Here is a 24443-nt window from a genome sequence, read left to right on the forward strand (position 1 = left end):
TATTATTGATTAGAATGCTAGCTAGAGTCCCTGGTTAGGCCTTGAAGGAATAAGATACATAATAAAACATCTTCTACATGTAGGCTAAACGCACACACAGACAAACAACAACTAGAAATGGTTTATTTATGCAATTCTGACTCCTTTATTCTCAGCAGTTAGTCTTTGCGTTAAAAGCTTTCGAACCAGCTCTTTTTATTTCTGATGGCTGTTTCAAGTCAGTGGGCCGTTAACGGACAACGACAACTGACTGACAGTATCGGCTCCCATCAGAGCAGATTTCTCCATTTACGTTCAGTTGAATTGTTCCTTTTCTTTTTACAGCCGTTCACTGCAGGATACTTAAAGGTTCTCCACCTCCTGCAAATGTGCCGGCTGTGGGGGCGGAGTCTTCATACCGATCAGCTGAAAGACATCCGGGAAGGATGCACTCATGTATCCTCGCTAATGGTCCTCCTTGATCCCTCCTCGATCCTCACTCCTCGCTCCTTCCTCGCTCCTCGCTCCTCACTCCTCGCTCCTCGATCCTCGCTCCTCGATCCTCGATCCTCACGATCCTTGCTCCTCGCTCCTCAGGGCAGAAATAAGAGCTTTGGGACGACCGGCAAGATGGCAGACCAGAAGTACTTCTGGTTTAACCGAGGATCAAGGAGCGAGGACACGACAATAAAGAGAAATGAGATGCACCCCAGGACAGAACAACAGGGGAGCTGGGTTATGTTGCCCTGATGACATCATGGGTCGGGGGTCACACTCGACCAAGGGTAGCTGAAAGCTGGGCCCATGGAGTGAGTTCAAACGTGACCTGGAAGGGACTGATGAACAGATTGATCTGTGGGGAGTTCAGGTTCCTGGAGGATCAATAGTTTTAGTGAAGAAAACAACATTTACCCTGAAGATGAGCTGATTTATTAGAGATTAGACATCAGTACAGAGGTGTCACATCCAAATGTACAACATCTCACTTTAAACTCCACCCCTTTCTTCAAGTCTCTGGGGGACAAAACAAGCGCTCCTCGTGTCTCTGAGGATTATATATTAGATTCTAATCTGAGTTGTTATAAATTCAGTATTTACAAAAACTTTTAAAGTGTATATATATATCAAGCTTTTTCCAGCTAATAATGCCACTGATTTTAGCTTTGACTTTAATTAATAACACACACATGCACTCACTCACACTCACACACACACACACACACACACATTCAGGCACAATAATAAAGATGAGTTAAGGAAAAAGGAGGAAGAGGAGCAGTTTGTGTTTCATCCTGAGTGTTTTTCCCTCTACACTAACCTACAGGTACTAACTATTCTATGGTTACTACGGTAACTGCAGTTACTATGATTACTGTTAGTACTACTGATCTCTATCAGGGCCCACGCTCTGGACGCTCTGTGCGGCCCGTAACTCTTATTTAAATTAACATTTACAGTTGACTCAGCAGAGTGCAAATGTGCACAACAACAATTACAATTTATGATAAATATTTGAAACGGTTCTGTTCTGTACAGCGTCCATCTCAAGGAAAGTGCAAATATTCAAAAACATCATCAGCATATGTAGATAAAGTCCTGGAGATGTCAAGATGCTCACAAATCTCATTATTATATTATAATTCACTGTTTTTGTTTTCATCTGAGCTTTTAAACTGTCTTCAGAACAGTATGCTAGAATTTCAGATTTATTTTCTCCATTTTTCAGAGTTTGTAATTAGTTTAAAGGAAGTTTGTCCTCGCCACCGTCGCCGAGTGCTGTCTCATGAGGGAGCTGTTGGGTCTCTGTAGATAAAGACTTTGGTCTGCTCTAATGAAAGTCTCCTGAGACAACTTCTGCTGTGATTTGGTGCTATGTAAACCAAATTGAATTGAAAATTAAATTAATATTCTAATTTTGTAAGAATCTGATAAAATGCCAGAAACCATTATCATCTCACACTGAGAATAATAATAATGGTAATAATCCCCAAATGTGTTAAAGCACCCCCACCCTCCAAAATGACTTGTAATTTTGAAATTGCTATAATCTGTGATTTGGTTATAATCTATAAACATGTTATAGCGCCCCCTGATGTCCAGCTGGTTTGTTTCAAGGTGCTCCAGAATAACTTGAAGGAGATTAACTAGAAATATTTCAAGAGCAACAAATACTGACCCAACCCCAAAGAGACATTTTGAGTGTGTTAGAGCGCCCCCCGGTGGCAGCTCAGCTCTCTGACGTGTGCTGTGTTCATGTTCAGGATCTTCAGATGCAGCGACGGAGCTCTGGTTGGGTTTTTGGATAAATGCATGCAGATTTTATGCTGCCAATATTTTGCACCAGCTGAAGGAATCAAGGCTGAAATAAAGTTTGTCTCTAAGTGGATCAAACATTTGTTCACTCCCCCAACACCCTTGACTTAGACGCTCGTCGGAAGAGGAGTTATGTGGACTTTTTGTTGTGGTCATGGTTACGTACATTTCAGATCACCCAGGGTTCTGCTGCAGCTGAAGACCTCACTGAGAGGACAACTACCATCGACTGTGTGAGTGTGTGTGTGCTGTTAGCTCTGTTAAATAAGAGGAAGCTGGTGATCAATAATACAGTATACACAGAAATAGCTCATCAATAACACTAATCAATAAATAAACTTGTTGATTATAGAACATGAACACAATCCAGCTGTCTGACTCTTCTGAAGCAGCTGATTGGCCGTGTCCAATGATTGGCCGGTCTGATTTGAAAGACCGGTTGGGTCAATCAGGTGCCGACGCAGCATAAAGCCTCTGATTGGCCGACTGGAATGGCATCACAGATTGTAGTCGGATGAGTTCGGTCTGGCTGTCAGAGATCAGAGGTTGGAGGACTGTTTGATGCTGTGGAAGGACACTCTGCTCGGCGAGGTGGGCAGTGACGTGGCGCGCACAGCCCGGCTCCGGAAGGAGTGACGGTCCTGCCAGCGAATCCAGCGCTTCCTGACTGCAGACCGCACCTGCACACAGACAGACAGGTATTTACATCATTTAATTTAACAATGATTATATCGATAAAATGGGCCGGGTGCAGAATAACGTGGAACACCGCTGACACAAAGATCGAAGAACAATCAGTTACCTCACTGTTCAGGAAACAGTAGAAAACAGAGACAAAAAAGCCCTGGGGAGACAGAGGGGGAAAAGGGTGAGCTGCAAACTGTGCTAACTGAATGCTAACAATGCTAATAATGTAAAGTAGCTGTTGCTCATTAGTTTTGCTTAGAGTTTACATTTTAATGCCAGTTTATCTAAAACTTGGTTTCTGCTGTTTGTAAAGATCAGATGAACCTGGAAGGACTCCAGAATGGAGTTAAAGTAGATGAAGACAATCTGAGCGACTTCATCTTCTCCTCCAGGGTTCACAAAGAACAGCATGTAGGTGATTCCTAACAGAGGCAGCAGCACCAGAGTCGCCTTCACCGCCTTCCTGAAGGAAACAGACAATAACAGCATTTATCATCGGAGAGGAAAACACCACGCATGGATTCACCTGCAGGGTTTTCCTTCACCTTTATTTATCTTCTCCAGCATGTGACTGACAGTCAGCGGATTCTACACTTTTCATGAAAATCACCTCTCTCAACTCTCAGAGTCACATTTTCCACCAAGCTAATTTCCACACTTGTCAAGTTTTCAGGTATTCAAGGCACAGGTACATCACCACACAGCAGTCTGTAATGATGCTGCATCCCATAATGTGTTTCATTTTTTGGTATTTACAACATCCCAGAAAGCTCTGAGTAGATAATTTGAACCTGGTTCACCCGCACAGACCTGCAGCATGATGTTGATGGCTGGTTCGTGACTGGTCGGTGGACACTGTGTTTTCACCTGTCTGCTCACCTGTTTTAAAGGTGTTTCTTGTGCTGTGGCTCGTACCTGTACTGGATGGTCTCTGAGGTCGTCGACGCTCTCAGTTTGGTCATCAGGATCCGAACAATGTTGAACAGGAAGACAAAGTTAATCTGAGGACAAGAAGAGATGGATGAGTTTAACTTTCTGAAGCCGGTTGTATCATTTACGTCAGAACGAAGCAGGAAAGTATGTTGAAGTTTTTTTAACTGCTAAAACAAACACGCAGTCTGTTCGGCTCGAACACGTCATGTCTCGTCATGTATGTTAAAGTGGCTTGTTATGATTTCCTGTTTTATTCTGAAACGTAACTCTCCTCTCGTTTCAGACCGTTGACTTCCTGGTGTCCTTCCCACCTGTCTGATTGTCTGCCCCGCCCTGATTGTTTCCACCTGTTCGCTGTTAACTTGTGTATATAAAGTCCGCCTCTCCCTTTGTCCTGTTCCAGATTGTCTCGTCACCTTGACTCGTGATCCAGCTGGTCTTTGCCTTGTTCTAGAGAACTTTTCACTTTTGTTATTAAAACCAGCCTCTTCCTTTCCTTTTGTGTTTTGAGTGTATCGCAGAGGGGGGTGTTTGTATGTAGCTTTGAGCTCGTCGTTGCTTTACAGCTCAGTGGTTTCATGTTGCAGGTTTTCAGACTCATCAGCTGGTTCCACATTAAACAGCAAATATGTTCGCTTCCTTTTGTTGACTCTTCATGTCCTGAAACATCTCACCAAACACCTGAAGTACTTTTGAGTTCTTCAGTGTTCTTGCAGAGTAGGAACATGCTCAGTGTCTCCTCTTTAGGTGCCACAGCTTTAATTTCACTTCACAGGATTCACAGGATCTGACAGCAGAGAGCTGAGAAGTTGCTGGAGCTTGAGGTTTAGCTCTCAGAGGTTCTCGGTCATCCACCTTGAAGTTCAAAGCACTCGCTGTCACTGAGTTTCCATGTCAGGCTTTCCTTCATCTCTATGAATTATTCCACACAAACGGACACTTTGGAACAGCTTGACTTCGTCTGGTGCAGCTCCACAGTCCACCAGTTCAACCTCTCTGTCCCCATAAAACCAGTCCTCACTCAAGGAAACACAGAAGGGTTTTTCAACAGGTGTGTTTCATACAGACTGTCAATCATCCATTATTTGATAACCATGAAAAGAGCATACAAATGTGGCACAAGCGAATCCAACAACTAAGCTGAGAACCTTCAACCTGACAGAAATATCACATCCGTTGTGTTGTGCAGAAGCAGGGTTGGTACACAGTTAACAGCCTATTCGACTGCTGTTATAATCCATTTTATAGCAAGAACCACTCAGCTGAGTGGAGAGAAATGACAGTAAATCATTACTCTAAGACATGAAGGTCAGTCGATCCGGGAGACTTCAAGAACTTTGAATGTTTCCTCAAATGCAGTCGCAAAAACCATCAAACGCTGTGATGAAACTGGCCTCATGAGGACCGAGGGTTACCTCTGCTGCAAGGGACGACTTCATCATAGTTACAGAAACCGTCAATGAACAATCACCTCACATTAGAGCACAGAAATGCTTCAGAGTTCAAACATCAGCTGTTCAGAGGAGACGAGCTGCAAAGAAACCACTAGTGAGGAAGAACAACAAGACCAAGAGACACAAGGAACCGACATCAGACCAGGAAATCTCTGCTTTGGTCTGATGAGTCTAAATGTGAGATCCTGCCAGGTCTTTGTGAGATGCAGAAAAGATGAGCAGATTGTTTCAACATGTTTGGTTTCCACTGTGAGGAGGAGGGGTGAAGGTGTGTGTGTGTGTGTGGGGGGGGGTTACGTGAAAAGCTTGAAGCAGCCCCTACATGGAACAGCTGTAAGCAGGGAGAGCAGCAGCAAAGACACTGATCAAGTCAGACGCAGCAGAAAGGTGGAGCTGCAGGTGGAGGTGGGAGGAAGCAGCAAAGGTAAACAGGCATGACAGTTTAAATAGAGTGTCCTGGCTGAGATGGGCCAATAAGGTGCAAGCAGAGAATCAGCTGATCTGTCAGCTGATGTGGGCTGGTTCTAGATCAACTGAGCCATCAGCCAATGAGGCGAGAACGCCAGCTGTGCTTGACCTCCGCGACCTGCCTGAACTTCTGCTTATTCACACCACAGCGACCAGCTCGGACGACAGTACTTAAGGTGGACTGTATTTAAGATGGAGTGACTGTATTCTTACCAGCAGGACCAGGATCATGGGGCCTTGGTAGATGTAGTCTGTATAAACTCCCGCTCTCTTTCCAAACCAGCACCTGTCAATCAAAACACAACCACTAATCAGATCACAGAGAATCCTGCTCTCTGATTGGCTGTCAGATGTCAGTCAGCAGTTTAACTTCTGTTCTAAAGCAGAGCTGAAGGTTTATTAACCTGGAGGTAACCATAGCAACGATGTTTCAGGAGATAATGTGCTGATTTGACCTACGTGGTCCAAGAGACAATAACAGACTGTGAACTTTGTGTATTATTCTGATCTTGGGACTTACTTCTCGTTGTCGTAGTAAAGCTTCCCAAAAGCCCAGGCCACTATGATAGGAAATGGAATACCTGTAAGAGATGAACAGGTGTACATGTAAACTGACAAGAGGACCAGCAGACAGACAGGTAAACAGGTAGACAGACAAGCGCAGGTCGACGGACCCCAGCCGATGCAGATGAACATCCACTTTCTGAGCTTGTCGGTGGAGTAGGTGAGGACGACGGCTGTGTGGAGATAACAACCTTCACCAAACATCCAGAAGAAGTTTGTCACGTGGAAATAATTATAACCTGCTGTCACCAATCTGCACCACACCTGAGGAGGAGGAGAGAAGGAGAAGGTGGAGGAGGAGGAGAGAAGGAGGAGGTGGAGGAGGAGGAGGAGAGAAGGAGAAGGTGGAGGAGCAGGAGGAGAGAAGGAAAAGGAGGAGGAGAGAAGGAGGAGGAGGAGGAGAGAAGGAGGAGGAGAGGAGGAGAGAAGGAGGAGGAGGAGAGAAGGAGGAGGAGGAGGAGGAGAGAAGGAGGAGGAGAGAAGGAGGAGGAGGAGAGAGGGAGAAGGTGGAGGAGGAGGAGGAGAGAAGGAGGAGGAGAGAAGGAGGAGGAGGAGAGAGGGAGAAGGTGGAGGAGGAGGAGAGAAGGAGGAGGAGGAGGAGAGGTGGAGGAGGAGGAGAGAAGGAGGAGGAGGAGAGAAGGAGGAGGAGAGAAGAAGAAGGTGGAGGAGGAGGAGGAGGAGAGAAGGAAAAGGAGGAGGAGAGAAGGAGAAGGTGGAGGAGGAGGAGAGAAGGAGGAGGTGGAGGAGGAGGAGGAGAGAGGGAGAAGGTGGAGGAGCAGGAGGAGAGAAGGAGAAGGAGGAGGAGAGGAGGAGAGAAGGAGGAGGAGGAGGAGAGAAGGAGGAGGAGGAGAGAGGGAGAAGGTGGAGGAGGAGGAGGAGAGAAGGAGGAGGAGAGAAGGAGGGAGAAGGTGGAGGAGGAGGAGAGAAGGAGGAGGAGGAGAGAAGGAGGAGGTGGAGGAGGAGGAGGAGAGAAGGAGAAGGTGGAGGAGCAGGAGGAGAGAAGGAAAAGGAGGAGGAGAGAAGGAGGAGGAGGAGAGAAGGAGGAGGAGAGGAGGAGAGGAGGAGGAGGGGGAGAGAAGGAGGAGGAGGAGGAGAGAAGGAGGAGGAGAGAAGGAGGAGGAGGAGAGAGGGAGAAGGTGGAGGAGGAGGAGGAGGAGAGAAGGAGGAGGAGAGAAGGAGGAGGAGGAGAGAGGGAGAAGGTGGAGGAGGAGGAGAGAGGGAGAAGGTGGAGGAGGAGGAGAGAAGGAGGAGGAGGAGGAGGAGGAGAGAAGGAGGAGGAGAGAAGGAGGAGGAGGAGAGAAGGAGAAGGTGGAGGAGGAGGAGAGAAGGAGGAGGAGAGGAGGAGGAGGAGGAGAGAAGGAGAAGGTGGAGGAGGAGGAGAGAAGGAGGAGGAGAGGAGGAGGAGGAGGAGAGAAGGAGGAGGAGAGAAGGAGAAGGTGGAGGAGGAGGAGGAGGAGAGAAGGAGGAGGAGGAGAGAAGGAGGAGGTGGAGGAGGAGGAGGAGAGAAGGAGAAGGTGGAGGAGCAGGAGGAGAGAAGGAAAAGGAGGAGGAGAGAAGGAGAAGGTGGAGGAGGAGGAGGAGAGAAGGAGGAGGAGAGGAGGAGAGATGGAGGAGGAGGAGAGAAGGAGAAGGTGGAGGAGGAGGAGGAGAGAAGGAGGAGGAGAGAAGGAGGAGGAGAGAAGGAGGAGGAGGAGAGAGGGAGAAGGTGGAGGAGGAGGAGGAGAGAAGGAGGAGGAGAGAAGGAGGAGGAGGAGAGAGGGAGAAGGTGGAGGAGGAGGAGAGAAGGAGGAGGAGGAGAGAAGGAGGAGGTGGAGGAGGAGGAGGAGAGAAGGAGAAGGTGGAGGAGGAGAGAAGGAGGAGGAGGTGGAGGAGGAGGAGGAGGAGGAGAGAAGGAAAAGGAGGAGGAGAGAAGGAGAAGGTGGAGGAGGAGGAGGAGGAGAGAAGGAGGAGGAGGAGGAGGAGAGAAGGAAAAGGAGGAGGAGAGAAGGAGGAGGAGAGAGGAGAAGGTGGAGGAGGAGGAGGAGAGAAGGAGGAGGAGGAGGAGAGAGGAGGAGGAGAGAAGGAGGAGGACAGAAGGAGGAGGAGGAGGAGAGAAGGTGGAGGAGGAGGAGGAGAGAAGGAGGAGGAGAGGAGGAGAAGGTGGAGGAGAGAAGGTGGAGGAGCAGGAGGAGAAGGTGGTGGAGGAGGAGGAGGAGAGAAGGAGGAGGAGAGAAGGAGGAGGAGGAGGAGAGAAGGTGGACGAGGAGGAGGAGAGAAGGAGGAGGAGAGAAGGAGGAGGAGAGGAGGAGAAGGTTAGTTATTCTATGTTTTCAGTTTCACACTGCTGGTATTCTGTCTCTGTGCTTTGTTGCCATGGCAACCTGTGAGAAAACCAACTTGTCAATCAGAGACTCGGTGTGATGTCAGCATGATGTCACAGTCTGAAGTTCAGAGCATCACCTCATCTCCATGGTGACCACTGTGTGTGTGTGTGTGTGTGTGTGTGTGTGTGTGTGTGATTACCTGGTTGCTCTCTGTAACAGCAGGGTTCATCGTTAACTGGACAATGAACCACGTAGCGTTCCTCAGGATGAAAGCTGAGATCAGGTTCCAGTGGATGATGTTCCTCAGACAGCGAATACTCCTGTAACACACACACACAGGTAAGAAACCTCACCTGTGACACACACACACACAGGTAAGAAACCTCACCTGTGACACACACACACAGGTAAGAAACCTCACCTGTAACACACACACACACACAGGTAAGAAACCTCACCTGTGACACACACACACAGGTAAGAAACCTCACCTGTAACACACACACACACAGGTAAGAAATCTCACCTGTAACACACACACAGGTAAGAAACCTTTTAATAAACTTACAAAAAACTAAAATCCTGAATGAGGTTATTGATGAATCCCAAAGTGGGTTTACGTCTGGTAGATACATAACTGATAATATAAGACCCCCCCCCCTAAAAAAAAACTGTGTGTGTTCCATACAGCTGAGTCCAGTTCAGCGGCTGTTAGCTTAGCTCTACCATTTAGATCTCAGTTAGTGTTTGTGTTTGTCCTGAAACCAGGTGATCCGACCTGTCTGCCAGTTGTCTACCTGTGTTTGTTGCTGCTGTTGGAGGCTTGAACCCGTAAAGGTCCTTTATGTAAATCCAGTTTAAAGAAGAAAAACCAAAGAAGGCGTCAGGCTGTGTTTTCCAGCTGCAGTGTGTTTTGTGCTTCAGTCTGATAAAGTCAGACCTTCACCACCTCCTCAGCTACGTTTCAGATGGAATCATAACAAGCTACAACAAAGTTTATACGAATTTTCATAAATGTTAGAAGTGTCTTTTGGATTGTCAATAACTGTTTCTGTAACTTTCTGCTTCTTCTTCTTTTCCTTTTTCTTCTTCTTCTCTGTCTGAAATTACTCTGTGACACTGAGGGGTTTCCACAGAGAAGATGATTTTTACTTCCTCTCATACAAACTACCTAAAAAAGCAGTCCGAGGGTATAAATCTGTAAACTCAGCGTTAGTTTATATCAATACTGAAATTAGAAATACAAGCCTGCTTCAAATAAAGACCCCGCACACCAGAAGAAGAGACGCCTTAAAGGTTTGAATGAACAAAAAGATTTTGATTCTCAACAACAACAAAACATAAAAACAACAAAACATAAAAACATAAAAACAACAAAACATGTTGAGATGTGACAGAAAAGAATCTGAAGCTTCATTTCATCTCTAATCCTTTAATCCTCCTCTGACTGTGTCTGATCGTTAATCCTCCAACAAGGACTGGACATCATCCAACACACACACACACACACACACACACACACACTGAACCGAACACACACACACACACACACTGAACACACACACACACACACACACACACACTGAACACACACACACACACACACACACTACATGGATCCAATAACATGCACTCACCAGCAGCACATGCACAAACACACTGAAGGCACATCTTCTCTTCAGCTCTGATACAGCAGATGCTGAACGTCACTTCTTCCCTACCAGTGACCCGTGACGGCGACCAGATGGGAGGAGTACAAGGTGTGGGTTGACGGGGTGACTGGGGTTAAGTGCTCTGTTGTGTGCTCTGCGTGCAGGGGCTGTGCTGTCCCTTACCTGGACAAGGTGCACAGATACAGGTCACACGTTAAGACCAGATGTAAATGTGATCTTTAACTTAAGCATTTCAGGCTTTATTAAACCACATTTACTGAAAAAACTCGGTCACGACTGCAGTTCAGAACTCAGTCCTAGAACTGTCCTTGGTGTTCCCCCTCGGTTTAATGTCCACGGTGTGACTCGGATGGATGGATGATACCTTGTAGGTTTTGTGTTATGACCTCTGTCACGGGTCCAAGCAATTTGAGTCAATACTGAAAGGTTCAGTGAAAGTAGTGCAGACCACTGATTGGTCAGGTAGACCGGTCTCTTGAACGACTGGTCTCTGATGTAGGGTTTCCCCAAACGATCCTGTTTTTCTCAGCAGGCTTTCGTCTTGCAGCCTTCAGCCTTTTCTGGGACATTTTCTGGTCTCCTTGCTGTGACAAACAGCCACGTAGCAAGAATCACGAACACCATGTCTTTGATTTTCACTCTTGTATTTGTGTCACATGAAGATGATGTCACAGGAGTTTCACACAGAACAAACTGCCTGGTACCAGAAGTGAGTGGAGTGGTGGCGAAGTGTACCGTGCTGTTTGATCTGGGGGGCAGGAGCAGCAGGAGTCAAACAACAGTTTGACTTGAATCATCAGCCTCATCATTCCCTGCTGATCAGCCAGGATCTCCTGAGCTGCTGCTGTTATCACTTTAACTATGACCGGGAGCCGTTTTTCAGTCCAGTACCCAGTTCTTATAATCCATCCCTGCTCACACATTCAGACAGTCCTTATGCGATGTTAGAGAGAAGGGGAAGACAGTCAATCAAATAAATGTTGAGTTCTGTAAAGACCTGAACTAGCCCGTGAAACATTAGCCCAGACCTGATCAGAGCCAATCAGAGCAGAATGAGAGGTTCAGGACCGTTCAGGTTCAGGACTGTTCAGGTTCAGGACCGTTCAGGTTCAGTCTCTGACTCATGAAGAGATTCAGTCTGCAGTGAAATAAAGCAGCAGGTAAACTGAGCTGAGATCAGCGGGTTCACCAGCATCAGCTGACCGAGACTCTAACGAACCTGAAGGATCCGGATTCTGCCTCATCCTTTAATCCTCACAAAGAAGCCAAGAAACCAGCAGCCAGAGCGTGTGTGTGTGTGTGTGCATGTGTGTGTGTGTGTGCGTGCGTGTGTGCGTGTGTGTGCGTGTGTGTGTGTGCGTGTGTGTGTTCTGTTCAGTTCAGACTGCAGGATTTAAGTGTGTGTGACATTTCATTCATCTGTGCAGCTGATCTGCTGTCAACAAGGCAGATCATTGATCTATCAGAGAGATATTTACTGTTGGACAGTACCGCTGACGAAGACGCTACTGGACCTTCATCTTCAGGATGTTAATGTTATGAAACGTCACAGCTTGCTTTGGTTTAGGCATCAAAAATACTTGAAGTTTAAGAATCAAAGTTTCTTGGTTTGCTTTAAGAAAAGATGATGGGTTAAAACAAGTATGAACATGATGTTAAAAATGGGCCATTGGGGGGGGGGGTTTGTTGATTGTTTGACCCATCCATCCTCCTCCTCAGTCAGGTTCATAAATATTGGGACCTTTTATCTGCTCCTTGTAAATGGGATAATGAGGGAATAACACACACCGGGACATGGAACAGCTGAGCAGCTAATTGTCCCATTTCATTTGGACCTTTAAAAAGTGGGCGGCACATATACAAAGAGTTCCTCCACCGTTCACCGGATTCTGATGGACATACCCTCAAATTAAAACTGATCTTGTTTGTTTCATTTCAAATCCATTGTGGTGGTGTTTAGATGAGAAGTGTGGACCAGACTGTAATTAACATTGGTTGTTGCTTATTTGTTCATGAGTATTTGGTATAAAATATAAATACTTCAGGGACTTCAAATGAATGGAGGAGGCTATCGTAGCTAGTAGCTGTGTGTCACCAGCTAGTTTACTGAAGCTCCTCTGTCACAGTAAAAAGTGCTCCACAGCGGACACCTGCTTTACACAGGTCCTGTTAGCCACCAAGCTAAGCTAGCAAGCTAACAAGCTCTGTCCTGTCACTTTAATAACTTTTTATTGAATGAAATGAGCGAATGAGCTAGCAATTAGCCCTGTGACTCTTCATCATGTCACCAAGCATACAGCCACAATTATTTCCCATCGATGAGCAGGTTACATGGTGAGACAGACAGACTGGAGGACAGACAGACCAATGGACAGACAGACAGACCAATGGACAGACAGACCGGTGGATAGACAGACAGCCCGATAGACAGACAGACCGGTGGACAGACAGACCAGTGGACAGACAGACAGACCGGTGGACAGACAGACCGATGGACAGACAGACAGTTAGCTTACCTGAGTCTCATGAAGAGTGTGAAGGCAAGCAGGAGAGCTCCCAGAGAGATGCAGTGGCCCAGGTAGTTGATAATAACCGCCACCTGATAATGAACTTTACTTTTCCTCTGAACACAGGAAACAAACACACACAGGAAACACACACACAGGAAACACACAGGAAACACACAGGAAACACACAAGGCAGTTAGTTTGCACAATATATATAAATATAATATAAAACATTAAAATATTAAAGTCAGAGTAAACTTCAACAAGGTGAAACACAAAGAAAGAATCAGACATAATCAGCAAACACAAAAAGATGACAGACATAAAGAGACAATAGTCATCAATCATCTGTTTCTGAAGGAACTTCAAAATAAAAGCATGGTGGAAACTAGGAATTTCTGAACATATTTAAATCTCTGAGGAAACGTTTACCACAGTGATCAGGACTGAATTTCTAATTTCTTGCAGCTAGTCCTCAGACCTCTGCAGCTGGTCCTCAGACCTCTGCAGCTGGTCCTTAGTCCTCAGACCTCTGCAGCTGGTCCTCAGACCTCTGCAGCTGGTCCCCAGACCTCTGCAGCTAGTCCTCAGACCTCTGCAGCTGGTCCTCAGACCTCTGCAGCTGGTCCTTAGTCCTCTGACCTCTGCAGCTGGTCCTCTGACCTCTGCAGCTGGTCCTCTGACCTCTGCAGCTGGTCCTCAGACCTCTGCAGCTGGTCCTCAGACTGTGAATTCACTATATATGAATTCTATATATATATACACACTATATATGTGTGTGTGTGTGTGTGTGTGTGTGTGTGTTTTACTGTGTGTTTGTGTGTGTGTGTGTTGGTGACAGGTGCATTCTGACTTTCCATTTCTGCATTGTTTTTATTTTTATGAAAAGAAATAATGCCAAGACATGTTGTAAACAAATCAATAAAGAACAGTGTTCAGAATGTTTCCTCTGATCTAAGCAACACACACACACACACACACACTTCCCTACCTTTCTTTCTAATTACAGCTCTATGACTGGCCAGCAGCCAACTCTGCTGTCCAATCAGAGTGAAGCAGGAGATAGGCAACAGATTGTCTCAGTGGGAGCAGAGACACTGACTGTGTAACATGACACAACATATGGACACACACACACACGCGCGCACACACACACACACATATACACACGCACTCATTCGCTCATATGCACAGTCAGGTTTCCATCATTTTTGGGGACATTCCTTAGACTGCCATTCATTTCCAGGAGACTAACTCTAACCATAACCATAACAACTACTATCCTAACCCTAACCTTAACTCAAGTCTTCATCCTAAAACGTTACGATTTACACTATGGGGACCTGCATTTTGTCCCCATAAGGAAGGCGAGTCCCCACAATGTGAGGAATGCATGGTACAACACACACACACACACACACACACACACACACACACACACACACACACTCACTCAATCTGAGAGTCCAGATGGTTCACACAGATCTCTGTGGACTCGAACATTCATCACTCACTCATCTGCTGTTTCACACTCATCTCTGATTGGTTCAGGCTTGGCTGTTTGCTGATATGTGTGTGTTTGTTTGTAGCCCAGATGTGCTCGTTGTACCTCGTGGTAGTGAAGGGGTTTGTGTGTCGTGTGTTGACTAGTAAACAGGCCCAAGGCAAAACCTCAGGTTGTGGCTGAAACACTTCCTCAGTGACTCTGCTTCATATCACAGACACTCTGCAGTAAATTCAGATTTCAGATACTTATTAGTCATCGTCGTGTTGTGTAATCACTGACAGCTATGAGAACCTCGGCTATTGCTCTATATGACTGCTAACAGAAAGTGGGCCTACTGGATATGCTCATAGATGCATTATGGAGAAGGGTTAGTCAGTCCGATGAAAGCTGCTAACTGGGAAAAACTGGTGCTGAAAAGAAAGAATCTGTCTCCAACTGAGCTCGTTGACTTCCTGTCGGCTCCCCGCATACATGAATGCACTAAAATAATTATGTGGCTCTTCTAGACTTTCAAAACATTACTTTGACAAATGGATCCTCTGATAATTCAGTCAAGAAAAGATCTACTGCTACTCCTATTCAAAAGAAAATGTAGCTGATCCCTAGATCTCTGCAACTACTCTTCATACTGTTCATCTAGTCCTCACATTTCTAGTTCTGAGAACACTACCCCTTCTCTGAAGCTAGTCCCCAGATCTCTGAAGCTAGTCCCCAGACCTCTACAGCTAGTCCCCACACTTCCACAGTTAGTCCCCAGACCTCTACAGCTAGTCCCCAGATCTCTGAAGCTAGTCCCCAGATCTCTACAGCTAGTCCCCAGACCTCTACAGCTAGTCCCCAGATCTCTGAGGCTAGTCCCCAGATCTCTACAGCTAGTCCCCAGATCTCTGAAGCTAGTGGGGGACTAGCTGTAGAAGACCTCTACAGCTAGTCCCCAGAGCTCTACAGCTAGTCCCTGCACCTCTGCAGATAGCCCCCACACTTCCACAGCTAGTCCCCAGACCTCTACAGCTAGTCCCTGCACCTCTGCAGCTAGTCCCCAGATCTCTACAGCTAGTCCCCAGATCTCTGAAGCTAGTCCCTGTACCTGTACAGCTACTCCCCAGACATCTGCAGTTAGTCCCTGAAACTCTACAGCTAGTCCCCCTACCTCCATACATCTGTAGAAAGCGACAGCAGCAGAGGAGAGAGATGAGAAAGAACAAAGCTAGAGGACAGAGAGGATGTTGAACTAGTAACAGGCATTAATGAGGTATAAATGTGTACAGTTGGAGAGGAGGAGAGAGGAGCTCGGTGCATCATGGGAGGTCCCCTGGCAGTCCAAGCCTGCAGCAGCATAACAAGGGGCTGGTCCAAGGCAAGCCTGAGCCAGCCCTAACTCTAAGCCTACTCGTAAACACAGAGAGGGCGCCTGCCTCCCAGACAAAAACTGGAAGAGATACAGGAGCTTGATAGCTGAAGGCTCTGGCTCCAGTTCTGCTTTTGGGGATTTTAGGAACCAGAAGTAAGTTAGCATTTAGAGCTTTGTAGGTAAGCAGAAGGAATTTAAATCCTATTCTGGATTTCATAGGGAGCCAATGCAAAGAAGTATTTTTTTAATGTTATGTAGGTAAAAAAAAAAAGGGCAGTCCTTGTAGTTTATTTTCAGGGGCAGTTAAAACAACATATGCTGATCTAACAAGACTCCCAGATTCTGTATAGTGGTGCCAGAGGCCAGCACAATGTCCATCGTAGCATCAGATCATGAGTTTCTAAGGTGTTTAGGGCCAAGTAGTAAAACTTCATTTTTGTCTGGGTTTAGTAACAGAAAGTTGGAGGTCATCCAGGTTTATGTCCTTTAGATACACGTGAATTTAGTCAACTGATCTCTCATCAGTTCTAACTTTGTATGTTTAAAGTATGAGGAAGTGTTTTTAACTGGTGACTCTTACCAGGAGAAAGTTTTGTAGAATAGAGAGACACAGGTAGTCAAACAGACAGACAGACGGGTTGTACTAAGTGGTTTGAGGTCAACCAACAGTCAGAACAAATCTGTGCCCTGTGTGTGTGTGTGTGTGTGTGTGTGTGTGTGTGTGATCCATTATAGATGCCAGAATCAGAAAAAGACATTATCACCCAATTCATGTGTTAAGTTCTATACACACACACACACACACACACACACACTACCTCTAGTCCTAAAAGTGTTCTCTTGTTTGACATGTCTGTGGGGAGATGTGTGAGCTCTGTCTTGGTCTTTTAGGACAAACATGAAGTCTTTTCATCTTTAAAGAGCAACTGAACACTCGAACCAAAGCAGTCCGTAAATTCTACGTATTCTAACAGCAGCTTGTTGTCTTTTTACAGCCAGTAATAAAAAATCTAACCAGTTCAAACAGGACCATCTGTACTAACGCATCATGCTGCTCCTTTCAAGGGCAGTTTGTTCATTCAAGAAAACTGATTGACCAATTTTCAAAAGGCTTAAAGTCTAGAACAAATGCTGCTAGGCAACAACATCATCATTAAGGCGTCTTTGTGATATTGTGGGTGTGTATGTCGGTCTGGGTGTAACACTGTTTGTAAATGTGTGCTACGTCACTGTTTCTCTCATGGGAGACAATGACAGACACTAGAACTCTAACTCCATCATTAAGTCAATAACTGTGAAGTCCCAATGATCACTGTATCGATCAGCTTTATGTCACATACAATAACTACATTTGAACCAACAAGACTTCAGATTCATTGTTTGCAGAGGCTGAACGTTACGCTCAGCCATTGTTCCCAACAGAGAGCGATGCTGCCAGGCAGTAAGACGAGTCATAGCGACAGGCAGCATGTTGACGTTTTAGCCACAGCTCAACTAAATGTACTTTAATGACGGGAAAGGATGTCCTGGTTCACAGCTGGCACCTTAAATTTAAGACATCCGAATGGATTCTGGCTTCAACAGGAGGAGGAAGTTAAGACGGTGACAAAGTCCTGTTGATAAAGACGGTGGAAAAATTCACTTTGTGAATCTCAGAGTCATAAAAGTGTCTGACATCCAGTTTGGAGACTGTCAGAATATATCAGACAGGCCTGGCTGCTGTTGAAACATCATTCGTACGACAGTCTTAAAGTCTTGACTCTTCTCTTTGACACAAACTGAGATTGAGCATTCATGAAAGTAACGTTACTGATGCTGAACTTGTTCGAGCTCTGATGAACAAACAAACTCAACAGAAATACTAACGAGGGTAGAGTTGCTGTAAGTCCTGTCAGCTTCAGTCACGTACAGAGCAAATGGAAACCTTCGACGGCAGAATTCAGAATCAGGCTTGTGAAACGTCCATTTAATTCAGACACGATGACGATGGTGAAGAATCTGAAGTGTATTCTTAAAGCTTTTAAAAAGAGGCTCTGACGTAGTTTCATCCAGGTGAGCCACAGTTTATGATTATGTGCATCTTTTCATTCTGCAACTCCTCTTCAGTCCTGATCTGGTTGAACGCAGCTACATGTTACAGAGTCCCCCATCCACAGTGCTCCCAAAACCCAACATGTTCCCTCAGTTTTTCACTGGGGGCTGTTGTTGTGATTATTTGACTAATTGGTTCAGTTTGTGCAGATGCTCAATTCTTTGTCTTTGAAAAGTTCAGTGACCACCTCGATGAGTGTTCTGGTCTCTGCGTATCGATCTGAGGGTCGTGATCGAGTCGTATTGTTGTTGTGTGTCGGTGAGTCTCACCAGGACGATGATCTCGGTGCACTGACTGTAGTTTCCTCGAGGAGCCCAGCTGCCGTTGGACTGGCACTCTCTGTAGACCCGGTCTGAACACACCACAGAGGGGGGAGGATGGTCATTTTACAACATTCATATTTATGGCAGATCCACGATGTAAATGACCACATGACACGACTGAAAGCTCCGGGATGGACCTTCAAGAAATGATGATGACATGATTTATACTGTCTCAGGACACTTTCCATACAGAGCAGGTCCAGACCAAACTCTTTATCTACAGAGACCAAACAGAGACCTCATGAGCACCAGCAGAGTCGGCATCAGAGCCAGAGCCAGCAGCCTGTTACTGTTCACTACGTCACGACTTCATGACCTACTTTAATGATAAACTTCTTTCTATTAGAGACAGAACTCATCACTTCCTGTCACCAACAGATACTGATTTATCTTCAAAAACAGAAACCATAGCAACCTTTCTCCCATCGCCCTTCACCGACTAATTTCAAGTGTGAGTGTTAAAAGATAATGACGAAGATGATGATGATGGTGGTGATGACGAAGGTGGAGTGAGACATGTCCTCAGTCTGTCAGTTAAAACCTTCCAGCACGCTGCCCTACTTCTGTCCTTATGAGGACCCTTGTTGACAAAAGCATCACAGCTACTGTCTGATCCTGATCCTGACCCTGATCCTGACCCTGATCCTGATCCTGATCCTGACCCTGATCCTGATCCTGACCCTGATCCTGACCCTGACCCTGATCCTGATCCTGATCCTGACCCTGATCCTGACCCTGACCCTGACCCTGATCCTGATCCTGACCTCTAAGGCTGATCTCTAATCCTTAAAATCGAGTCTTAACCCTGAAACAGCTGTTTGAAGGTCTGTCCAAAAACACCTGTCTGTCATCAGACCTCAAGATCTGTCTGTTTGTCTCACTAACTGTCTGTCTGTCTGTCTTCACTGGCCCCCCGGGGTGAGAAATTTAAGATGTACAGTTTTTATGTCGGCTCTATGGGAAGAAACCAGCAGTCTTTATTTACCAGGAATCTGCTCAGCATGACACTGGCCAGCTTCCAGTGAACCTGGGAACCTCCACCAGTAATTCCACGTTCACATTTCAACATGTTTAGTGCAGGAGATTGTCTGTGGAGCCTAACTATGGCACACAAATAAAGATAAATGTATCTCAGCGTGTAAAGACACGGGGTGGAAGTGGAATAATAAATGAAATGGAAGTGTATCAGCGAGCGATAGAAAACACACTTTCTGTGTGAAATGGGTTTGGATTGATTTGTGTTTGGACGGTCAAGCATCAAATTCACCAGGATTTACTGATGTTTTATCTCTGTTTATCTCTCTCTCTGTAATTTCCTGAAAATAAACACCTGAATAGATTATGAGGATGTGGAGGACAAACGGTTTGGCTACACCTCCGTGGGTCCACCACCAGTATTCAATAAGCAACACTAAGTCACATAACAGACAGATAGACAGGTAGACAGACAGGTACTTACTGGTGGTATTGTAATGGATGCCGTTGAACTGCTCAGGACAGGGTCTGGAGATCAGCTCACCTGCTGCACTGCGGGGCCAACAGGTCCCTATACCGTCCACAGAAAGATCACAATATAAACCTGCAGACAGACGGGCAGAAGGACAGTCAAGACAGAAGGGGGACGTCTTTGGACATTAGAGCATGTTGAGATTTACGGCTTTTAGATGAAATATTTTCACTAACGTAAGTCTGAGTGTTACACATTAAAAGTCCTCCAGTCTAAAGCCCAGGGTGGTCTTGGATGGTCTGGGTTATTGTGTTTGTGGCTGTGTATGTTAGGACTGTCCTCAATACTTAAGGAGAGTCCTGTCTAGTCAGAGTAATCCTGGGTACTTCGAGATACTCGTGTCAAGTTTTGGTAGTCCTCAGTATTTAAGGGTGTTCTAATGCAGTGAGATAAGTCCTGCATACCGGGGGTACCCCTGTGTACACAAATCTACATTGTCCTACAGTAGATTCGGTTGGTGAAGGGTTGGTGAGTAGTTCCACACTAATTCTGACGGTCCGAGGCGGTCCCGGACAGTCCAGATTGATTTGGGTAGTTCAGAATAACCTACAGTGGTCCAGCGTAATCCAAACCTTATAACTGGTGAGTCTAACGCTGCACAGACCTGAGGTGTTGCTGATGGTGAATGTCTGGTTCAGTAACGCCAACACCCTCGCTAAGAGAGAGACGTGGAGGAGAGGGCAGCGTTAGCAGTTTGTCTATTGGTTGAGATTTAACAATGCAGACCCAGAGACAGGAAGACAGACAGGAAGCTACCTGTCAGGTTGGTGGACAGCAGGATCAGCGTTTCGCAGGTTAATTCTGCCGGAGAGACTTGTCCGCTGAGCAACACACACACACACACCACCTGAGAAACAGAGAGACAAACAATAACTCCTTCCTATCCAGAACCAGGTGTTGGAAAAAATCCCCCCTCCCTGTTCGTTTAGCGATTGTTAGCTTAGCACCTAGCTAGCAGTCCATCCTGTAGTCCGTCCAGTCAGAGGACAAATGTGTTAAATCAATCTATTCATCCAAAGGCTCTGACAGAAGTGTGACCACACAAAGAGGAGAAAACGAGGCCATTTCTCTCAAAGTGAAACCAACTTTTTTCAGTGTGGTACGGGGCCGAGGTGCAGTCATCTGGGGGGGAACATCTGACATCCCTCGTACCAGCAACACAGTAAAATGATCATATAGAGAACAGAACTGCAGACAGACAGGTAGACAGACAGACAGACAGACAGCAGGAAGAAAGACAGGCAGACAGACAGACAGACAGACATCAGACAGACAGACAGGCAGAAAGACAGGCAGGCAGAAAGACAGGCAGACAGACATCAGACAGACAGACAGACAGACAGACAGACAGACAGACAGCAGGAAGAAAGACAGGCAGACAGACATCAGACAGACAGACAGACAGACAGCAGGAAGAAAGACAGGCAGACAGACATCAGACAGACAGACAGACAGACAGACAGGCAGACAGACAGCAGGAAGAAAGACAGGCAGACAGACATCAGACAGACAGACAGACAGACAGGCAGGCAGACAGACAGACAGACAGACAGGCAGACAGACAGGCAGACAGACATCAGACAGACAGACAGACAGACAGGCAGACAGACAGCAGACAGCAGGAAGAACTTTTGGTCGAGCTCTGCTGGTGTTTGTCCAACATGGCAGACGGTCACATGACCTCGACCACATACGGCCGGAGATGTGTGATCTGCACAACGAGAACCAATCCCACTGATTCACTCAACACGATCCATCAATTTACTAATTAGACTCAGTAATTGACGATTAATCAGCCGTTCAGTGTGTGATGATGCTTTGCCTTCTGTTAATTATTCACTGATGTCACTGAATCATTTTTCACTGAGCTCGACGCCGCTGAGTTTGGCACCAAACACTGAGACGCTGGCAGGGTTAGTCTGTGTGGTCCAAACACACACACACACACTGCAAAACACACACACAGCAAGACACACACACGCACAGGAAAACACACACACACACACACTGCAAAACACACACACAGCAAGACACACACACACACAGGAAAACACACACACGCATGCACACACACACACAGTAAAACACACAGCAAGACACACACACACACACACACGCACACACACAGCAAAACATACACACACACACACAGCAAGACACACACACACACGCACACACACAGCAAAACATACACGCACACACACAGCAAAACATACACACACACAGCAAGACACACACACACACACAGGAAAACACACACACACACACACAGCAAAACACACACACAGCAAGACACACACACACACACAGGAAAACACACACACACACAGCAAAACACACACACAGCAAAACACACACACGCACAGGAAAACACACACACACACACACACACAGTAAAACACACAGAGACACACACACACAGTAAAACAAAGGCACACACACACACACACACAGCAAAACACACGCACACACACACACACACAGAGTAAAACACACAGAAACACACACACACACACACACACACACAGTAAAACACACACACACAGTAAAACAAAGGCACACACACACACACACACTGAGTAAATGTGTGTCCACAGAGACGTGCTGTCGTGTCACAGCAGCTAAAATTAGACGGCGAGCAGAGAGCAGCTCTCAGTCTTCGGGGGGTCGGGTGTAAATTTTTCGTGATGGCAGCGAACACAGCAGCTTGGTGGGAGGAGTTACATCAGTCCTGTTTGCTGTTGCTCCAGAAAACGTTCACTTCAGCATCCCTGAGGACGAGTCAGCAGCGCCGACATCAGGACGCAGCGACAGCAGGTAGTCAGTGCTAGCTCACAGACTGCTAGCATGGCTGAGAGCGCTGCACGGGATCAGCTTGGAAACCCTTCTCCTCTTCACACCAGCACAGCTCAGCAGCCCCCAAACAAACACAAACTGAAGTGTGCTGAAATCAGTCTTAATATAAGGTGTGAGGGAGAATCAGGGAACTCAGGGACACAGCACCAACAGAATCCACGTCGCCACCAAAAACCTTTGGATGAAGCAGAGAAATAAAAAAGCTTAGCCAGGACGTTTGGCTTAGCCGGTGGACTTCACTGGACCCGCAGGTCTCTTTACTATAGTGGACCAGGATTTGAGAGATGAAACTTCAAACATGGAAGTGGTTTGGTTATAAAACATCATCAACAAAGCACGACTGTAAGAAGAAAACTTACTTCAGCAGCACAAAGACCCAGTCGAATGCTTCATTTTTACTGAATATCTGAAGGAAAACTGTTCAAGCTTCTTGTTGATGAGTAAAACCAGAGCCCTTATTTTGTTGCAATTGTATGTTCTTGAAATTATTAATAAAATATTTTTAAATTATTTCAAAAATACACTGAAATATTGTGATATTATTATTATTAGTGCCGTATCACCCAGCCCAGATTCAGATCCCCCTCACCGTTCCAGTACTGGATCCAGGTGCAGCGTTTGTTCACTGTATGACACCACCTGGAAAATCAATCTGGCTGAGATGGATGCATTTACACCTTGTCAGCATGCGGCTAAAGTGATTGTTAAACCTCAACCAGAGGTGGTTTCCGCTGGTTTCAAATGCTTTGAATGATGCTCGGATGCATTTAAACCGTTGAGAGGTCTGATCTGATCCCTGAGACGATGGAGTTACTCGGCACAAGTGAGATCAGGAGGTCGTGTTTGATCAGTCTGTAAGCTGACTTCCTGAGGAAGTTCTCAGGCTGCACTTAATCCCTCGCTGTTTCCGTACAGCACGCAATCATGCAGACTCATCATATATAGTAAAAAGTAATGCATCGTAAAAACAGTCATCCAGGATTGTGCAGAATCATAATCGATATTTTTCATTTTCTGATGGAAAGTTTGTTCTAAGTGTGGCACAGCAGGAAAGATCATGGTCATGGACGTTTAATGGAAATGTCTCTGTTGAGCAGATTCATCACCTGACTGACAAACTAACAGCAATAAACATCAACAAACAGGTACCTGAAAATAAACAACAAACAGGTACGATGCCTGAATATAAACAACAACAAACAGGTACGATGCCTGAAATAAACAACAAACAGGTACGATGCCTGAATATAAACAACAAACAGGTACGATGCCTGAAATAAACAACAACAAACAGGTACGATGCCTGAATACAAACACCAGTTGCAGGTACTGTATGTGTACTGCTATTGCTTCATTGCTATTGATATTTGGAGTTTAGTTGCTCTGTGTAGCTTCTATTACTCATTATTTAGCCTTATTTTAAAAAGAAATTATCTGTATTGTGAGATTCTCTGCTCTTCTGTCCAAGTCTGGACCTAGACCCCATGGACCTGGACTCCATGGACCTGGACCTGGACACCGAAGTGTTTGACGAACACAGTGACAGATCCCATCGTTACGTCCCGGGACACACCATGGAGAATGTTTGAGGAGGGGAACACTTCATGATGCACGTTTTATAAAAGTGTTTTAACTGATGAAACAAACCAGATATACAGCAGCACACACACACACACACACACACACACACACACACACACACACACACACACTCACACACACACACACACTTTCTCAGTGTGAATCAGTATGTGTGTGTATGTGTGTGCTTTGCAGGCAGAGCAATCTGATTGGCTAAAAGGTCCCAGGGGAGTCTTGGCCATATGGCTCTGCTTTCCACTCCTGTTCACCTTCTCTCAAAGAAGTACACGTTCAGTGTATTAATAATATTACACTGAGCTGTTGTTATAGTATCCCTTTCTGTTC

General features: G+C 45.9%; 1 protein-coding gene across 1 annotated transcript; it reads right to left on the bottom strand.

Moving 5' to 3' along the window:
* Nucleotides 1–2831: 2831 nt before the first annotated feature.
* Nucleotides 2832–20804, bottom strand: crhr1 (corticotropin releasing hormone receptor 1). Its single transcript, XM_041956393.1, has 14 exons — nucleotides 20748–20804; nucleotides 20418–20541; nucleotides 20266–20316; nucleotides 19614–19733; nucleotides 18101–18183; nucleotides 12891–12997; nucleotides 8901–9021; nucleotides 6509–6662; nucleotides 6355–6415; nucleotides 6048–6120; nucleotides 3895–3980; nucleotides 3304–3442; nucleotides 3095–3136; nucleotides 2832–2972 (listed from the first exon to the last, which is right to left on the bottom strand). The coding sequence occupies exons 1-14, from the start codon at nucleotides 20802–20804 to the stop codon at nucleotides 2832–2834; spliced, it is 1359 nt and encodes a 452-aa protein (XP_041812327.1).
* Between the last annotated feature and the right edge of the window lie 3639 nt (nucleotides 20805–24443).

This window comes from Chelmon rostratus, chromosome 17 (assembly GCF_017976325.1).
Source record: "Chelmon rostratus isolate fCheRos1 chromosome 17, fCheRos1.pri, whole genome shotgun sequence".
NCBI lineage: Eukaryota > Metazoa > Chordata > Actinopteri > Chaetodontiformes > Chaetodontidae > Chelmon > Chelmon rostratus.